We start from the raw sequence: 21008 nt of genomic DNA on the forward strand, positions 1-21008 counted from the left end.
CTACTTCTAACTGGATGAAGATCAAAATTATCTTTCAGTTTTATTTAATGGTCCTTCCCCACAGGTCATTTTCTTAAAAGTAAAAGCAAATTTACAGAATCTATGAAGCAAAAAGCTACATTTTTTTTGTTCATTCGTGGATCATGGGCATCACTGGCTGGTGTTAAGCCTCCCAGTTGTAGTCCAGTAATAAAAGATCCTGCAAGTCCAGCTTCTTCACAAACTCACTTTATTTTCTTTTACAACTCCATATACACACACCCTAACACCCAGTGCCACCTGTAACCCATTTATATATCCCAGTGAGTACTATTCAACAATTAGGTCAAAAGTGGAAGGTTGCAGTTAACCCATTCCTAACAGCTGGCCAATATTTATTGCCCATCCCTAGTTGCCCAAGGGCAGTTGAGAGTCAACCACATTGCTGTGGCTCGGGAATGGCGTGTAGGCCAGACCAGGTAAGGATGGCAGACTTCCTTCCCTAAAGGACATTAGTGAACCAGATGGGTTTTTCCGACGATCGACAATAGATTCTTAGTCATTGGTGGATTCTTAATTCCAGATTTTTTTTTATTGAATTCAAATTCCACCATCTGCCATGGCAGGATTCGAACCCGGGTCCCCAGAATATTAGCTGAATTTCTGGATTAATAATCTAGTGATAACACCACTAGGCCACTGCCTCCCCAGGATAAATGTTACACACGAGTCCAGCCAACAAAATCTATAAACAAATGCAATGAAGTTTCAGTTATGCACATGCCAAAATGTCAGGGATTACTTTTGCGTAATCCAGATAAGACATGTGCCATCATCTGATGTTTTTTGGAATCTGGATAGTTGATCCAGATGAATCTGTTTATTCAACACCTGGTAGAATCTGGACAGCTCTGGTGTTTAACTTCTGGTTTTAGATCTGGAGACCAGGAGTTAGCTTGTTAAACATCATCAGAAATTATGAATTGAAGAAAAATAGGTTGCTGTTTATAGAAAACAATAATAGGCCAATCAAAATTTCAAAAATGCACCTGATTAAATAGGAGGATGATCAATTATCCATCAAACCACCTCTTCTTGTTATAGGGGTTCCACAAACTTTAATTGTGTTTGATTAAACATACTTGCTAAGATATTTGATCCAATAGTGCATAGTGAAGAAAGATGACCATTGCCGTGGTAAACTAAACAAAAATATTGCTGCCCTCACCTGCACCAAATATAAGTGCAATAACGTTTTCAATAATGTGAAATATTTCACTGAACATGTTTTGTATCAAGACCAAGGGTTAGGTCAGTATCCTTCCATCTGCAAGAGATGATGGGAATGCAGCCTCAGAACTTTGGTGAGGTCAGATGAGATCATCTACTGCACTTTTGATGGATAAACAACCCATTCTGGACAAAGTCTGCCACAGGAACAAGACCAAGGCAATAAAGATCCTCATATATATTAATTGTATCTTTTACGCACCATACACCAAACCTGCCAGCGTGCATGCATATACAAAGCTTCATTTTGTCATAGCTGCAAAACATCCTTGCAAACAGTTCTAGTCACTTTTCAAATAAAATCTTCCCTCCTGCTCTGAAAAAGAATCAAAAACAATGCAGAAACAAAAGGTCAATTCACCTTGCCTATTTTGCCTGAACCCAATTTTGTCTTTTCATGCCATTTCTGCAATGTACTGTTCCGATATGTTTTGAAGTCAGCAAACCGCTTAGCCATGAACTCTGGGTACTCGTCCATTTCAAGCTTCCTTTTCTGCGGCCTTTTCCTCTTCTGCACTTCCTCCACTTCATCGTCACTGGGAATCTCTTCACTAGAAACAAAGGAAGTGGTACCTTATAAAAATGGCTTCTATTTTCCTTGCACAAGTACAAAATTCACAATTAATAACCGCAATCCTGGTTAACTCTTGGTAATGCCTCAACATCACCAAATGTTTTGCTCTTACCAATATTAGCAATGACATTTTTGACATCTGTGATGCTCTTGAATGCACCTTTAAGCTAATTTGGAGGTGTATTTCCTCAGGTTTTATTTCAAGCGCTTGACATTTTTATTTCACAGGTTTGTAAGTGGAATGTCCATCCAGGGACTCAAATCAATCTGCTTCTTAGAGAAGCAACAGACACCTCCTTTGAAACAATAATACCTACAGCTCTAACTAAATTTCCCTGGAAAATACATCAAGCAACTTTGGTAACTGTCAAGTGCTAACCATTTAATGGATATAGATCCAGTTTATGTAAGAACTGAGAAAAGAAATTAGAATATTGACTAATATTTATACAGCAGTAAAATGCCAATATGAAAAGAGACAACTTGGAGTTACTGGTAAGATGTACTACACATGGAAAAAGATACTTAAAACAGCAGGAGAAAGATTTGGCACCTACAAAACTCATTGTAAGTGTCGTATAAATCTTTTGAGTCTGAAATCACCAGCATTCATTTTGACAGCCAAATAAAGGCTGCAAATTCATGTCCACTGGGACGGTTCTTGGACTGCCAACACAATCTTGTCGGCTGCAACTCCCAACAGCTTCACAAACACCTGCTCAACATCCGCTGTAATTAGTCTGAATACTGTTTGGGCAGCATTTTAGAGCAGAAAGCAAGTGACTGAAATATCCCATTATCAACTCACTTACTGCTATCCACTTTCCTATCACCGCGCTTACCTGTCTGGTTCTGGCTTCTTGCCATTGACAAAATGCTGTGTGCCCGGATACTGGAAAAGCAGTTCATCCTGAAGTTCAACTAGTGACCTGAGCAGTGCCTTCATTGCTTTGCAACCTAAGGGGAAAAGGCATGCACGGAGTTTACACATCAGACTATAATTAATTATTAATTGAACCTTTTTTGTCACTTCATCGGTAAGCTTTCAATTTGTAGAGAAAATATGGAATTAACATGGGATTAAGCTCCTGCTTATGATTTTTTTTAAAAAAATTAGTGAGGCCTTTAAAGGCTTGATCTGAAATTGCCCTCATTGGTCACAAAATGGAGATCAGCCCTGAAGGTAGCCCCACAAGAATGAAATCTAGTTCAGATGAAATCTTATAAATATCGGCACAGTGGCACAGTTGTTAGCACTGCTGCTTCACAGCACCAGGGACCCGAGTTTAATTCTGGCCTTGGGTGACTGCATGGAGTTTGCATGTTCTCCCCGTGTATGCATGGGTTTCCTCCAGGTGCTCAGCTTTCCTCCAAAAGTTCAAAGATGCCTAGGTTAGGTGGATTAGCCATGGTAAATGTGTGGGGTTATGAGGTAGGGCGGAGGGGAGGATCTTGTTAGGATGCTCTTTCGGAGAATCAATGCAGACTCAATGGGCCAAATGGCTTCTTTACGCACTATAGGGATTCTAAGAATACTACTAGATTTATTCATTAGGTCCTGTGCTGAAGGCAGAGTTTCAGAACAAAGGCTGCATTGACAATCCTAAAGGTTGAAGTCAACCCTGTAAGGTGACTGGAACTATTTTTTGTCAGCTTTATTGAGATGAACATGCATCACAGGCACCTCATTCATGCTACTCTAAAAGAAAGGGGCAAGCAGGGGCTGTTGAGATTTGTTTTCCACAGAAAAGGATGAGGACAGTGACTGAACGGAAAATAGGAGAAATAAACCATGAGGAAAAGCAGTGGCCGGAAGACTGAATAAGCAAAGGAGGAACATTGCCTTGAAGTCTTCAAAATTTATTGGAGAGCTAAAAGTAAAACAAATCAAGTATTTTATAATGCACGCGAGTATCCACTGGATGGCCACAGCCATAGAAACCTGAAAGGCAACTCCATGAAATCATGATTGTGCATGGCCTATGACTAAAGTTCTCACCTCCCAACATGGAGGCAATACAGTTAATATCAATCCACAATATCAAGCCAATGTTATATAGGCCAATTTAAAACTTGTTCACTTTACACAAACACATACAAATCTACACATATATGCACATGCAAATGTCTTGGGACAGTAATTATATTAATTTATCTCCTCATCCAGAAAGAACCGGAAATCCCAAATTAAACAGAAAAATTGGAGTCCATAAATTGTGCACAGGGAATTAAGTGACCTACAGATAGTGTTGAGGTGAAACTGCTCAACATGTTTGCCGAGTACATTACACCTAGATTTACATTTAAAACCATTGATTCTAAAGCAAGACATATTACAATTAAACTTGCTATTCTAATATTTAATGAATGCCAACAAAAATAAAATCTCTCAAAGATACAAAAATCACCCCCCCCCCCCCCCCCCACCCCCGGGCTGTGGCAGGCCAAGATCAAGTGCAAATATTCTTCCTCTTCCTAACGTAACATATTTGCCTCAGACAGTTGAATTTTGAGGGATCAATTCCAATAAAAGGTATTAAATTACTCAAGAGAATGCTCTGCAAGGGAAATCATGCTCTTGTTAAGGCTTTCCACTAATTTCTGCCAGCACGCGAGGACAATTTTAGTCCTTTCATCCACTGAATTTGCAAAACATTTGAACCAAGTTCATTTATTCTTTTTCAAGCTTTTGCTGTTTCTTTACTTCAAGTGCTCTTCCCACGTCAAAACCTTGCACCCATTAACTCTCTCCAAACTCCGTCCATCTTGAAATCTTCCCTTTCTTGCTAATGTTGTAGAATGAAAACCATCGCACTCCTACGTTGGAACACTCATCCTCAACCACCATGCCATCTGAAACAAAATGCTCAAAATCTATGTCAATCAGGCTTTTGTATCATAGAATCATAGAATCCCTACAATACAGAAAGAGGCCATTCAGCCCATCGAGTCTACACCGACCACAATCCCACCCCATATCCCTACATATTTTACCCACTAATCCCTCTAACCTACGCATCTCAGGACACTAAGGGGCAATTTTTAGCATAGCCAATCAACCTAACCCGCACATCTTTGGACTGTGGGAGGAAACCGGAGACCCGGAGGAAACCCACACAGACACGAAGAGAATGTGCAAACTCCACACAGACAGTGACCCAAGCCAGGAATCGAACCCAAGTCCCTGGAGCTGTGAAGCAGCAGTGCTAACCACTGTGCTACCGTGCCGCTCTTGGTATCATCAAACTCTTTCCCCAACACCTTGTTAAATATTTAACTACATTAATAGACCCTAGTAGGGGCAGGTTAATTCAATGTTAAGATGAAGTAGCCAGAACTCTGGTTGAGCTGGAATATTTTGAGAATCTTATTTACAATGAAACCTGGATTTGATGTGCATCCCAGCATACGGAGGTCATTTGACGTGTATCAATGATTGCTCTTTCATTGTAGACAGCTTTTCAACCTCTCAAGCATTGATGTCGATCGCAGTTTGAAAGAATGAGATAGTCTTCAGTTGTCGCCCACCAAGGGCCTCAAATGCAGTAGGCTGTTGCTTAAAAAGCTCGAGATAAATGCTTTATTTACACTTTTAATTTGCTGTGTTTATGTTGGGAATCTCACACAACAATCAGTTGGAGGTGCTAAATAACTTTTCAGGGATTTCAAATGACAGGAATTTATTTAGAGGCTGGAGCTATCATTGGAGCTGAGGGCACTAAACGTTCAATCCATTGTACAAAAATGTGAATTACAACCAAACAACAAAACACCCAGGACAGAAATTCAATGCACAAGTTAGCACACATCAACCAGACACAACATTCACAAAGATTAATTTAGGATATTTGATAAATTACTTGAGTAAAAGCTGATGCTTTTAGTTACTGGTAGCTAGTCAAATCGAACAATTTCTAGAAGGGCAACTAAAATATTAATTCATAGAAAACACAAAAACACTCAGCAAGTCAGTCAGCATCCGTGGTGAGAACGTTTCGGATGTGAACCAGAAGCAGTTTTGAGTCTTTCTAACATTTTCTGTTTTCGTTAGAATTTCCTTCAGTTTTTTTTTCAAAGTATCAATTTTAGATTTTAGGAATTTACTATGAATTCATGAGAGAACAGAAAAACTTGTGGCTATGCTATTTTGTAAAATGCCTGGAACTAATCAACTGGTGCATGGAAGGACAATGAAGAATTTAAGTTCTTACAGTCGGTCAAGTTCATTAGTTGTGGTGAAAGGGTTAAACAGCTAATTGTATTAATTGAAGTACTAGTGTCCAAGTTATAGGTCAATATGTATAAATCAGGGGTTTTGGTTTTCGTCAATATCATTAACATTTAAACATTTCCAATTGCTTACACGTGTAAATGACAATATGAGATATCAGATGTAGTGGTAAAGGCTTTCATCACAGCTGCCACTTTAACAACTCCAGGGGCCCACATGCTCAAACGTTGCTGAATCTGCACATACGAGGAAATGTCAATTGTTTGTAGCATCCATTCGTATGAGCATATAATTGGCATACCTCTCAACCATCAAATATAGTGAAAAGGTGGAATTCGGTTTGGGGCTTGGCATAAAGTGATGTTTTTTTTCTGTAGTAGTAAAACAACTGAATTGGTTGGAGTGGGACTGTTGCACATCATTGCTGCTCCTCATAATGGTGCTGGATGTTGGGACGCCCTGATTAAAGTGCAACAGCCGTAAGGTACGATAAGCCGACAACACAAAAGGAGCAGAAATTAGAACATGCCCTCTCCCTTTAAAGTTTTTCTTACATTAACTAAACATATTATGGAGACATTAATCAATTCAAGTGACAAACCTAGTGAGCACTAGGGATTGGCAAAGAGAAAGGGTTAAAGGGAGAGAAGACAGATTGGGGAACTAAGGACCTGGAATTTGTGCAGGAAACTAGAAATGGCTACATATCTATTTTATTGATGATTTCTTGTATTCTGGTTTCATATAGAAATTGATTGCCACTTACTGCACTGTAAATCTGCCTGCCTTGGGCAACTAGTTCACCCTGTGTCACTGTATGATCTGTTTCTTAAGTTTACCGAATGTCAACTTTAATATTCTGAAAAATTTGCTATTTTACTGGGTGTTAATGCATTTCCACAATCTCCATATTTATTTCTCACACGTCAACCTGAGTTCTATTTAGTTTTTTGGGGGAGGAATGTAGTCGTGAGGAGCGAGAAGCCCACAAAGTGCTGACAGCAGCCTTAAATTGTTGGAAAATAGAGCTGTAGATAAATGCCAATCAAGAATACACCGCCTAATAAATATTCAATACATGACCACTCATTTTTGAACTTTTAAGGGCATCAGTGGATATTTTTTCCCTTTAAATAAAACTTAAAAGCCAGGTTCTCCAGGCAGTATCCAGAATAAACCCAATAATCTGCAATACAGTCATACAGAAAATAATTAATCAAAGTTATGGAAAAAAATAAAGTGTCATATGTTTAGGAGTTAAAGCATTAAGGTATTTACTGCAATATTTGTGTCAAGTAGTTTGTTTATTCAGCAGGGTGACTCAATTTTCTACAGCTTACGACGAATATCTGTTTTTTAACCTTTGATTAACTATTTGAGCACATTTCCCATACGACCTTTAACACATGCTAGCAGTTTTTATTATGTTTCCACAAAAATTCATTAACATTTCTATTGCTGAATATCAAATGGGGGGGGGGGGGGGGGGGAATACATTTTTTGATGGGTGCTGAGATGCATATTTTCTTTCAATTATGTCTCCTCCCTCAGCCGTAATTCTCAGATAGCTAACGAGAGGATGAATATGGCTGAAAAATAGGTCCCCGAAATGGTCGGGGCAAAGCCTTTGGTACATCCTTGTCTTTTCGGATCATTTTCAGCCACTTTCTGAGACGGTTAAGAAAAGTATGACTGTTACTTATTAAGCAAAGGAGGAATGACTTTCAAAAAAAGCTGCTTCGTCCACCATCACTCTTAGGATAGCAAGTCTATCGCTCAATATGACAGGAAACCCACATCTGTGACCTGAGAACAATGGTTTTCATTCAAATCCACAAGCCTGCTGCTTTCTCTAGTCGTCCCCTGCAATTAATCCCAAGAATACATTTGATTAAATCTTTTCAAGCAAATCCTTTGCTTTGCTTTTGTTAGTTCATTTCTTGTCAACATCCATTAAAGTATGCCTTTAATTCTCCTACAATCTAAAAAACACCGATCCTGCCGTCTTCAACTTTAATCAACTGTACACCAGCATTTTTCATTTCATAATAATGTGCTGTTTGGAATTCAAAAGGCAGGCTCCACATCAATCATTCCTTGTGAATTTTTCCACTGCAATAAATATGCAAATGAGAAGCTAGTCACTCGTATTTCAGGCCAACTTGCTAGTGTTTTAAAAAGACACAAATTTATTAATTGCCAGTGGCCAGAGGAATCCTATTACTGTGGGCATTGATTACAAAGCTGCCTGAGTGATTATTGTGCAACTTGCAGACTATCCAGGCATGAGGAAAAATTATTAAACCAGTCGAAGATTATCAACTCGGAATGACAATAAGCTTCAACATTAAGGTTCTGCAAAGTTCCTTAACAAAGAATAACATATGAACTGCTCTGCTGCTGAATTAGCATTATTCCATAATCCTAAAGCGCACTAGTGCTACTTTTCAGTTTATCCTGTAATACCCTACAGAATTGTAATTCTGACAGAAAGAAGCTCTGATGAATTTAGACTTTCAATCCGACTGACGGAAGAGTGTTGAAAGTATTAATTCAGCCCAACCTTATGCGTGTTTAATACCTTATCAAACTTAATTTGAATGCCAATATATAGTTAGCAAAAATCCTTTATTAGCAGGTAATCAGCCATTTAAATGAGCTGTTATAAGCAGCAAAGCATGCCATCTGAGTTACTAATATAGATCCTACACATTATGTACACACTCAAAATATAGGTTTATAGATTGATATTTATTAACATGTTCAGAATTTTGATTTTGAAAATATATACAATTAGTTGTCTAATCATGTGGACATCTGACAAAAATACCTAGAATAATTAGTGTTAACTTTTCATTGGCTAGTTATTCATTGAGGTGTTTTTTTCTGTATTATTTCTGACAGGAATCCACATAAAGAGTGGATTTTCTGAACATCAATTACATCCAAGGCATCACATAATGCAAACATAATAAAGAGTCTGAATATGTTTACTTTGCTCTTCCACTTTGTCCTCATTAGTTCACTGTACAAAATGTGGTGAAACGTTTTCTTTTAAATACTTGTGATATTGAACATGGGGAATAAGTGTCAAATATGGTTTTCAGGTTACAGAATGGGGAATAACTGAACCAGGGCTTGATGCAATTTCATTCCCATTTTAAAGTTATGCATTCTGTCCTATGAAGTAATACTTTGATTTTATATTATTTGTAGTTAAACAGCAAAAGTTGTGGTAATGAGAGAAGCAGAGTAAATTGATTGGAGTTTCACTGATGGGAAGGTGCGATTAAAGCATGACAAATTTACATTGACCATTTCCACTACAAACATAGATAGAATTCTATAATAATAATTCTATAATTGCACATTCCATTTATTTTCTATAAACTTGTTTTAAAGAACTTGTTTCGGAATTATGTTGCAAAGGTAAAAAAAGTGCTCGCATATAGCACCTTATCATTCCCAAGTAATTCACAACCAGACAGTATTAGATTGAAAAAAGACAGATAATCTGCATATGGTGAGGCTTATCAAATAGTTAATGAGATAAATGACCAGGTAATGCCTGAAGGATAAATCCTGGCTAGCAAAATTACCTGTTCTTCTACAAAAAGATTAAGCCTTGATTTGGCATCCAAAAGATAGCAGCTGTAACAATGTAAAGCTCAAAGTAACACTGTTCAAGTGTAACTGTAGATTATACACCCAAGTCCAACACCGCATTTGTTCCTGCACAATTTTCTTACTCAGAAGTCTTTTGTCATCAAGAGTATTAAGAGCTGAGCTTTTGCCACCAATTTACTTTGGTTTTCTTCCCAATCTTCTATCCAGCCTTCACTTAACATCCATGATGCCCATTAATTCCATCCTCGAGATGCTCCTGTTTATCTCCCCTGAGCACTCAGCTTCCCATTCTTGGGCCTAGGTTTGCCAACGTTCTGTGGCACAGTCTTATAAGGTTCTCAAAACTGCTGTAGAAACCACCCCATCTTGAAACAAAAGCTTCTCATGCCCTCAATTCTCTTCAAACAATGCTTTCCTTTCTCCCTGATCTTACAATGTGCAGCTATTTCACAACAGTCTATTTGTTATTTAATTGAGATGCTCCAAACATGCCCCCAGAACTGTGAGGACAACACCTAATGAAGCACTTTTGAGATATTTCTCTGCTCAAGAGTTTGCTACAGAAATTAAAATCTTTGTCAACATTGGAAGTTCACAATTAACAACAGGTCTCTATTCTTTCCATCAATACATAACAATGGGATGGTTTTTTATTTATACACATGAATTGACATCCACTAACTTATGAAATATATACTGTACAAGTTCTACCAACTTGTTCCTGCCTAACCACCATTATGAAAATGTAGTCTTATGAATACTTTATAAAATAGCTTGATCTCCGCTATGTTTTAGCACGGTTAGATCACACAATGGAATGGATTCTATAAAGCTGCAGTGTACTGTTAGGACGAACAGCATTAGTTTACATCACTCGTAAATTCCAGAGTCCTCTGGATTGGTAGTCAGGGAAAGGAGAAAATATTGAACCAAAAAGGTGGCCCAACATCACTGCATGAAAACCTCAAAGCAAAGTGTACATTTTGGGATGACGGAGAGGTGTGGGGGGGCAGAGGAACATTGTTATCCATCACATATTATCCACAAGCTACTCTGTTCAGCAGGAAATTTGCTCCATATTTGAACAATTAACTCTCAGTTCTATGAACGTGAATGTCCGATAATAACAGCAAGTCATTGTTTTGCAGAGAAAACTTGACTTTTGCAATCTCTGTGCAAAATTGATGACATGAAAAGTGATATTGTTAAGAATAAATGGCTTAATTACGAGCCACAATCCTCTGCTGTCCTCCGGCTAATAAGTCTGCCTGGTAACATAAATGCTGCCAATCAACGATTTTGCTAACTTTATCAACAAAGTCATACAACAGTATAGTCCAAATCAAAATGCATTAGCTTGCAAATTTCACTCCAAGGGATAATCATGACTTTCATCTGAAAAGGTATCTTACCCATCAAGATTTAAAACTAGGCTCTGCTTCTGTGGCCATCGCTTTTAAAAAGAATTGTAGCTTTCCACACAAACCAGCAAGGTCCAAAATACGAACCAGGTTGCCAAGTCAGTTGATCTCAGCTTGGAAGCCAGTGAAGTGTGATATTTAGGCTCTGTTCCCTGAACTGACGAGCACAAAATGAAACAATCCTACAATCTCTGCTAGAGTTTATGTCAACAAAATCACTGACAACAAATTTTGTTTAAAAAAATGCTTACTTACCGACACCGCCTACTGGGTCACTTTCATTCCCACAGTTAGGGGTCTATTCCTCTCACATTGGTTTATTATTCCTCACATACTAGTCTCAAAAGTAGCCAAGGATACAGGTTTCTCTCCAAACAGATAAATAAAACCTGATTTATTTTGGAATTTTAAGAGTGATACCAAGCGGTTGCTGGCCTTAGATGAAAGTAAAACTGCTCTCACATGTCTATTGCTGAAGAACTTCAGAATTTGAGGTGAAGTCACTACGGTATATTCAGCCGAGAGTAATAAAAGATGATGCAAAAATCAAGAAGTATTGATCAGTTAGTTATCAGTTCTAACGAAGATCACAATCCTGAAACATTAACTCTGCTTCTTCATTCAGCAGCCTGGCCTGCTGAATGCTTCCAGCATTTTCTGTTTTTATTTCATATTTCCAGCATCTGTATTATTTTGCATTTATTGCTGATGAATAAAAGTTTCAAAAATCTTAAGATCCCAAGGAGGAGGGAACATATAAAATTCCAGTTTTTTTTAGGTCAGGCAAAAGTATTGATTAGAAGAGGAAACTGCAATGGGTCGCGATTCCAACACAGCAGAAATGCATACAAAAAAAGATGGTCTACGATGCCACACTATGAGCTTAAAAGAAACAACAAAGCGAAGTTAAGAGCAGTACAATATTATAGAGAGGCAAGAAGGTTTTTGATACTGAGGTTGAGAAGAGAAAATACTCAACATGTTGATTTGTTGACCTGGAGTGTCCTAGTACTGCTATAAGAATCTTGTCAAATAACAAAGTAGTAATCAAGTTTTGGACAAAGTAGGGTTTCATTGAATGACTTACATGTGGTGTTAAGAGTGGCTGATGCAAAAATCAGTGTTTGGCACCAAGCGTTTTGGAGGCAGCATTGGTAATTGAAGAAATCTAGTAGCTCTAAGATCAAAGAAGATAGGGAGAACAAGAATATTAATAGATCAAGGGTGATGACCACAAAGGGCAGAAAATAGAGCTGTTGGTTAACCCTGCCACAAAAACCGTGATCTGAAGAGCCAACCCGAAAGACATGTTTCCATGTCCTTCAGAATGTGGATTCCTGCCCACAAAGAAGCCTGATTAGCAGATTGGAGACCTTTTGGATAGGCAGGAAGCAATATCCCCAAAATTGCACGGAAAGATGGATCAGGCAGGAAAAGCTATGTGAAACTCACCGGCTTCACAGCCGCCTTTTCTCGCCTGATTAAACAATAAAAGTGCTGGCGGGATCACACAGCCAGCTGGCGGGAAGGGGCCTAAACATGCCAGCAACCCCAGGATTCTGAGATCAGGGCACCATTTCTCAAAGGCGCCCCGATATCAAAGTTAAAGCCCTCCCTTCCTCGACATCAGGATTCCGCCCCCAAGCATCGGGGACAGTCCCGTTCTCCCCCCCCCCACAAACAACACACAAGATTGGGGAACCCCGCCCACTGCCATTTCCTCCCCCCACCCCATTCAAACCTGACACTGCTACCCTGGCATTCCCCCTTACCTAGGCCCAGGCCCCACACCCAGGGGCTAAACATCACTGTGCGCCCCCGGCATGGTCATCACAACTGGTTTTCATTTTTGGAAACAGGTAGTGATTTGAGATGGCGTGGGTGGGAACATACAGTGAGGGTGGCAGTAACAGCGATAAGCCTGTAATCATATTTAAAATTATAAAGTATGCTAATCGGGTTTGCACCCTTCAAGGCGTGGGGAAGATTACGGTTGGGATTCTCGCCGGCACATATCTCGTTTTTAGCCTCTCTGGAGTGGCCATTATGGGATTTGCGCCCATGTCTGGCAATGCTACTAAATCGCGGCCAAAGCCTATGAGAGCAGGCAGGAATATTGATGGAGAGAGAGAGAGAGACCAAGGTGTGGGAGCTGGGAAGTTGGCACAGGTCAGATGGTAGTCTGAAGCATTCCCACTGCTCCTGGCCCACACGCAGTGCTGTAAACACATCTGCCTCATTTATTCAGCCCTTGCCTTTTTTAAGCCGCCACATTTCCTAAAGTCCTGTGGTTAAAATAGAATGACTGTTAAAATGAAGGCACGCAGCTTCATAATATTTAAATGACCTAACAACTTCGATGGGGCTAATCACCCGTCTCACCCCCCCATCTTCTGTTGAAACCTTTTGCATTTTAACCTCCAACCCACCCATTTCACGAAGTTGAGATTTAGCCTAGTGCCTTTGAAGATCTGAAAAATAATCCCTTCATTAAGAGCATGGAAAAGATCAAAATATAGTGATTCAACTACTGAATAGCAGAAGTACTGGATACTGTAAATGGTAATGGCATTTAAATTGAAGGAATTTGATGAAGAGAGAATGATATTAATGAATGAAGGACATCAATGATATGAGAGATCAACTGGGACAGTGTATAAAACGCTGAGGGTGGCTGAGTAAATAGAAAAGTCAGAATATGAGCCATCAATCATTGCTCAAATAAATAAAACAAAAAGAACTAAATCGCCATGATCATTGCTTTGGTGAGAGATCATAGGATTACTAGTTTGGAACTGCATGCCAGTAGACAACAGACAAAAGGCTTTGGAAGTGTTCAAACCAATGATGGCTAATAGGTCAGTGTTCAAGAGCAGAGCTCTAGAGCACTGTTACACACAGCATGCACCAATTAAATGGCAAAGTTGGAAACAATACCCCCAATTACTGATTCAGTAAGAACTTTCAAAGTGATGGATAATCTGAGACAAAGTAACAGCTTCCAGAAGAGGATAACCAATGTAAGAACAGTAAGGCAGAAGGATAAGATGGGTCAATTTTCTTAGAGAATGCAGGAGTATGCTTCCAATAAAAATCAAAAAGAGGACTGCATAATTCAAGAACAATGCTGAAGGTAGATCTTGAGACCAGAAATAACATCAGGATCATGGGTCTTACTGGACTCTGAAGGGAGAGGACCTTCAATTCATTGTGTGAATAAAACTGAGGGAATTCTTTACAAAAATGATTAAAATTGCAGAAGGGATCCAATGAAGGTCAACTTCCACTTTAGAATTTTGAAACTTTCCCCCCTAATTTGCAGAACAGAATATCACCGTATTATAACACAGGAGGAATCAGAGAGCTGTGTCACTTTTTAAGCCACTATTAGAGGGCTTCAAACCAAAAGTAAAATGCCTCATTGAAATTTAAATCATTTTCTATAGTTTACAAGTGTGTGGTTTTCAACATTTTCCACATGCACTTTACACCTCTGAACTAGCCTTGTAAAGTATTGTACAGTGTCCAACAAAAGTTCAGTTCGCCACTTGTTCAAAGAAATTCTGGCCGACCTATAATTGAACTAGGTTAAACAAACCCAGCAGGAGGGGCAAAGAGATTTGCATCCCTGTCAATTTCATTATGGACAAGAATCAAACCCAACTTCTCATGGTTAAGGAACATTATAATCTTACTGTGCCAGCTAGGTCTCTTAAAAATGAGCTAAAACCGTGCTGAAAAGGATGATTAGCCATCTCGCTATGCTTAAAGTCACAAAGGATTTTTGTAGTTAAGGCAAAAACTTGCATTTACACTGGAACTTTCATTTTATCAGGATATCTGAGTGTTTCATAAACATGGTTCCCAATTTGTGCATGTAAAATTCTATTAATGGCATTGAAAAGAATGGCTAATCTAATCTGTTTAGATGGTGTTGGCTCAGGTAAGTATTGCCTGGGTTACTGGGAAAACTCATTTTTCTTCTTCGAGAAGGACCAGCTGAACAGGCAGACAGAACCCCAGTTTAACATCTAATTTAAAAATGAGCCCCTCCAGTACAGTGCTGGTGAAGTGCGGCACTGTTGAAGTGTCAACCTAGATTTGTGCGCGCCAAGACCTGGAGCAGGGCTTTAACCAATAATCTTCAGTCTCAGAGATTAGAGCCCTACGACTGATCCATGCTGACATTTAGATTTAGAATAGCAATATTCAAAGTTTAAATTTTGGAACGCTTATATAAAACTAAATAATAAAGCTTTAAATTTTGTGCTGAGATGTGTGTCAAGGAGATCGAATTTACAGTTTAGGACTGAATGTATATCTACTCAGAGGCAAAAAAAAAACATGCAATTTGTTATCTTAGAGATGCAAACCAAAATAAAATCAAGGCAGTGTAATCATTTTGTATAGGCAAGTGGTAGATTATTCCAGTAATGTGAAGCCTTTGTAAGTACAGCAGGTCACATTGCTTTACACCAGAGTCAGTGTGATACCTTGCAGTGCTATGAAGTGAAAGGTTAGATTTACAAGGAAAATTTAACATCTCTTTTTAATTAGAATTGCTGAAAATCTTATCCGTTTATAATTGATAAAGCAAAGGATAAAAGCAGCATACATAAATAATGACCCTAACTTTATCCAGTAGCACAGCCTAATTAATTATTGCAGATACGAAACGGATCTATTGGGTGACAAATGATTGGAACATTCTAAAGACGCTACCTCTGCAAGATTCTTTCCCTACTTGAAACTAACAGTACAGCGACAGAAATCTACATTAGGAGGCACATCGCTGTTTCCCCACTCCTTCAATTTTATCAATTTCTCTCCCTCTCCATTATATCCCTATTTTGTAGTCTGCACACTATTCAGATTTAGCAAAGAGGAATTGGTAAAACAAATTGGGCTATGTCAGGCATAGTCAAATCATTACATTTTTCCCAAACAACTTCGAAAACTGAAATTCTTACATTTTGTATAATTGTATTTTTCCCCCACTTCTTGTTACTGATCCTTGCTGGGTTACAAATCATCAGGCGACGACTGCATTCTGGTACATGGCCATTCTTCATGTGTCAGCCTAGACTGTGCAGGCTGTCAAGCTATTGGACTTTGGGAAGCATGACAGCCAAGTCAAATCTTATTATATATTATGCTCATGCTTACTATCAGCAATCAGGAACTCCAGCTGATATCTTTCCTACAAATAACAGGCCACAAGATTGCTGTACAGTGCAAATTTACAACATAAAAATGTGTTTTCCCAACATGCTTATTCTTTTACGAGGTAGTATGTGAAATTATGCTAAAGTGATAAGCAGAACCAGATTGGTGCAAAGCAACCATTTGGGAGGTTCCATGATTCTAATGGCAATATTTTAGGCAAAGGACCTTTGGCTCACCTAGCTCATTTTTCAAAAGCTTATCAGTTTCCTTACCGTGATTTTGTAAATCACCTGTAAACCTATTTTTGTTTGTAAAACTGCATTGCTTTCTATTCTACAAGCCTTGTTGGTATTCAGTTCTATAATTCACTTACCCTCCTCCAAAACAAATGCTAACCTGATCCATTTTCCTCTAACAGCCCTTAACTTTAAACTGGGTTCAACACAAAAAGTTTAATCTCTGGATTTTACACTTATCCATTTGCTATTTCTCTGTCTATTGGCATTGAGACCCATTAGAGACCCATCAAACATTGGAGAGCATCACTGACTACTACACCGAATTTGATGCCATCTACAAGCGTTGACACGAAAAAATAACTATCAGTCCCATCATCATCTCTTTAGTCAACAACTGTTTTTTACTACAATTTTTCCCACAGATTCACAACCATGCATCAACCTAGCCTGGTATTATGTTATCCATCCCACAAGCGCACACCTTACAAAACAGACCTATGTAAATTATATCTCCCTGAAATCCTCTGAATCATTCCTGTGGCTCAATGTCAAATGTGTTTTTAATGATAAGCCCCTTATTTATGGTTTGGAATTTTTTGCGACAGTAAAGGTGCTATGTAGATGGAAGTTGTCTTTGCAGTTGCCTCCCAGAACCGTAATCTTCCAAAGAAATATCGCAAACTGGCGAGATGCCAGCTGATCTTTCTGAAGCCACCCAACTTCCCGGCGCACCCAGAATTTCAAATTTCAAACACTTGGTTCTCACTTGAGTAAAGGCTCACATGGCTGCAGTTATAAATTATCAATTTCGGCAGCCTGGAACAACTAAGGTGAAAGGCTCAACTTTAGACAAGAGATCCATAAGTACTGTGCACAAAACATTTTTGCCCTTATAACACTTTCAACTGTTGGCAGATTAATGTGTGTCATTTTTTTCACTCTAATTTGCAAAAGATAGCATCAGCTAAAGGTAAACATTTATCAATTCAGACATTTTTGAATATTGTTCTATAATGGCAACAACATGCAGGAAGTCAACCAATGCAAAAGTAGTATTGAGAACAGAATGTACAATACTGTACTCTCAACATGCTGTCCAATATGCTTGACCTCAGACAGCAACAGCCTAGTCAGAAACCCCAACTTGAAAGTCTATAAACTATTCCCTTAAGATGTTTCCAGTCAGCAGACAGAGACCTTTTATTCCATTGATCTGTGCTAGGTTATATTCCAATTCCCAAAGATAGAAGGACAACGTGTTAAGTCCACTGTACCAGCAATTCCCTGAAGCAGTCCATTTCACTTGTTAAAATATTATGCTCACATGTACGATAAAAGTACACAGTATCAGTTATGATAAAATAAAGATTCACAAATGTGAGAGAACAGTAATTCATGCATGTAGGAGGGAGCAAGTGATTAATGAAGGCCCTTCTCAAAACAAAATCTACGCAACACACTACTACTGGTGCAGTACTTTCTCCAGCTGCACAACTACGATTCAGGAGAAATAGTAATTAAAATCACAAGTTATGAAAATACTTCTGATTATATAAAACACTGTAGACTGCTTTGGAACAGGGCTGGGGAAAAATTTTTGAAACCACATTTGCAATCACGAAGAGTGAAGGATGAGCGTCTTATTTCAAGGGTGTGCACAATAAACAATTTAATTTTCACAAATCTGACACATCACCGAAAGGGATGGTAGACAGTATTTTTTAAAAATTAAAAGAGACACCACAATGTAATCTATGTGCATACCCCACTGCAAACTAATTTCTGCTAAACGAAAACAAGATTTTAAGGTGGGTATTTCGAATCTCTCCCAGATACTGACTAGAATGCACGGCGAACTACGTGGGTTAACAGACCACAGACTGAGCATATTAATTGACAACTTAAAAACTGTTGAAACAAAAATCTATGTTACCACAGTGGGGATATCATTTGGTGACAAAATAATAAAAATTATAAAGCAGCGACTTGAAGACAGCAGGTAAGAAACAGGCAAGTATGAACAAAAACAGATATTAGGGAAAACGCAACCTAGGGAGTTGCCCTTCAAAAGACGTAACCACACAGATACACATACAATCTTAAAATTAAGTGCAGATTATAAAGCCTGAAGATGCCGATGTATCGAGTAGTTGAATCATACACTGTAAAAATAATCTAGACTATAATCAATACTGTAACTTTTGAGGTGTTTTTCCTAATTAATCACTGGAATATTTTTCCACTTCAATACATGGGAAGCTAATACCCATTTTATTTATCTCTCTATTCAGAAACCAAGTACCAAGAAAAATCAAAATATTTCTCATTGTGCAGAATATTCCCTACCCAATTCTCTGCCTATTTAAGATCCGATAGGGTTATGGCTTCACATGCCATCTGGCTACTGTGCTTCCTACATTACAATTGCGACTATATTTCATAAGTACGCAAATTGGTTATAAGGTGCTTTGGAATGCCCATGGATGTGATAGGCGTAACAGGAATGCAAGTATCTCTTTCCAGCACCCTGATCAGATAGATGTGCATGAATCTAAACATGGAGTACTGGCAGACTAATCAGCAATGGGAAAAGGGTTCATAGAATCCCTACAGTGCAGGAGGCGGCCATTCGGCCCATCGAGCCTGCACCGACAACAATCCCACCCAGACCTATTCCCCTAACCCCAAGTTTTGTTTCCTGCTAGTCCCCCCGGACACTAAGGGGCAATTTAGCATGGCCAATCAACCTAACTTTCAATTTAGGGTTAATCACAGCCAAGCCACACAACATTCTAACTAGGCAACCACGCGTCTTAGGGAGGGAAAACTGAAGAACCCCAAGGAGCTCATTTTACTAGGCACTGGCCCATTAGGGGAATCCCAGAAAACTCATTTGCATATTTCAAGTAATCTTCTTGGTACTGCTCAAATGAGCTGGGGCATCCAGGTTTAAAACCCTTTCTGCAGCATCAGCAAGTACCGTAATTGTGTTTACAAAGCTTGCTGAAGGAGCATTAACCTATTACAGTTGACTCCAGATAAATGCATATCTGATCTAAGCAAAATTCTGACCCAACCATAGAATTCCAATGTACCAAATCAACATCCATTCGCCCAATATTCAGAACTCCTGATCTAAGCATACAACGTTCCCCAAACTATTTAGATTTTCAGTGCTCAGCACACTGAATGTGGTCAGTCCAGCAGTTGTCAGTCCCCTTTTGCATTGCGCATACCAAAGTCTTTTAACTTCACTTCTGCTACAGCGCAGATTGGGGTAAGTATTTTACTTTTCATGATCAATCAGAAAACCTAATCCAAGTGCAATTAAGCTTTAAAGTATATTTATTAGTGTCACAAGTGGGCTTACATTAACACGGCAATGAAGTTACTGTGAAAATCTCCTAGTCGCCACACTCCAGCGCCTGTTTGGGTACACTGAGGGAGAATTTAGCATGGCCAATTCACCTAACCTGCACATCTTTGGACTGTGGGAGGAAACCAGAGCACCCGGAGGAAACTCACGCAGACACGGGGAGAACGTGCAGACTCCGCACAGACAGTGACCCAAGCCGGGAAACGAATCCGGGTCTCTGGCCCCGTGTACCACTGTGCTGCCAGCTGAGCGTTTCATGAAGTTGTTACAGAATTCAAACAGGAACTGGTTAAGTTCCTGGGTCAGCAAAGATGAGAGGGTTTTGACTTTGAAATAAAGTTTTCTCTTTTAAAAAAAAGACCAAAAATAGATCGAATCACAACAGTGTCTGGATTACCGATTGACCGCAGGATGGAGTGGATTACTTTAATTGTTCTTTATATTCATGCTTTAATTGTTTGATCAGAATTTTATTGGAATTTTTTTTGTACCAGCATCAGGTTTATATGAAACATGAGATCTTATTGACAATAAACAAAATTAGGAAATGGCAAGCTTTAAAAAAAACAAACTGTGAACAGGCAACCATTTAACAACAAATTTATCATCAGTCGGGTTCGCAATGTGGCTCACTCATGCTTACTAGAAGCTACATATATTTATGCAGGGACGTGTTCCCTGCAGGCAAAAGGAACATGTTCTGGCATTGCACCTTTTTTCTAGTTAAATAAAAGCATGGGGGACAATAGTTCCCTGATGCATTCTCCACAGCAATGCCTCAACCAGAGTCGACTTGCCAAGCAATCAGCATCCTTTCCTCATCTCAGATACATTATTGCTCCTTTGACATTCAGCATTTGTACATCCGTCCTGGTAAGTACAAGATGAAAGCTTCAACAGCACATCTCTTCATTCAGCAAAACATAAAATGTTAACATATAGGAAATGTTAGGGGCAGCACGGTGGTTAGCACTGCTGCCTCACAGTGCCAGGGACCCAGGTTCAATTCCAGCCTTGGATGACTGTCTGTGGAATTTGCACATTCTCCCTGTGTCTGCGTGGGTTTCCTCCGGGTTGTTCCCTCCCACAGACCAAAGATGTGCAG

General features: G+C 39.0%; 1 protein-coding gene across 1 annotated transcript in view; it reads right to left on the reverse strand.

Annotated features, from left to right (window-relative positions):
- aatf (apoptosis antagonizing transcription factor) overlaps positions 1 to 21008 on the reverse strand; it is a 104951-nt gene that overhangs the window by 52228 nt on the left and 31715 nt on the right. The window contains exons 5-6 of the mRNA XM_078224913.1: positions 2686 to 2800; positions 1631 to 1820 (exon numbers count right to left, since the gene is read on the reverse strand). Of these exons, the coding sequence (XP_078081039.1) occupies positions 1631 to 1820; positions 2686 to 2800 (305 nt within the window). The remainder of the gene's footprint in view (positions 1 to 1630; positions 1821 to 2685; positions 2801 to 21008) is intronic.

This window comes from Mustelus asterias, chromosome 12 (assembly GCF_964213995.1).
Source record: "Mustelus asterias chromosome 12, sMusAst1.hap1.1, whole genome shotgun sequence".
NCBI lineage: Eukaryota > Metazoa > Chordata > Chondrichthyes > Carcharhiniformes > Triakidae > Mustelus > Mustelus asterias.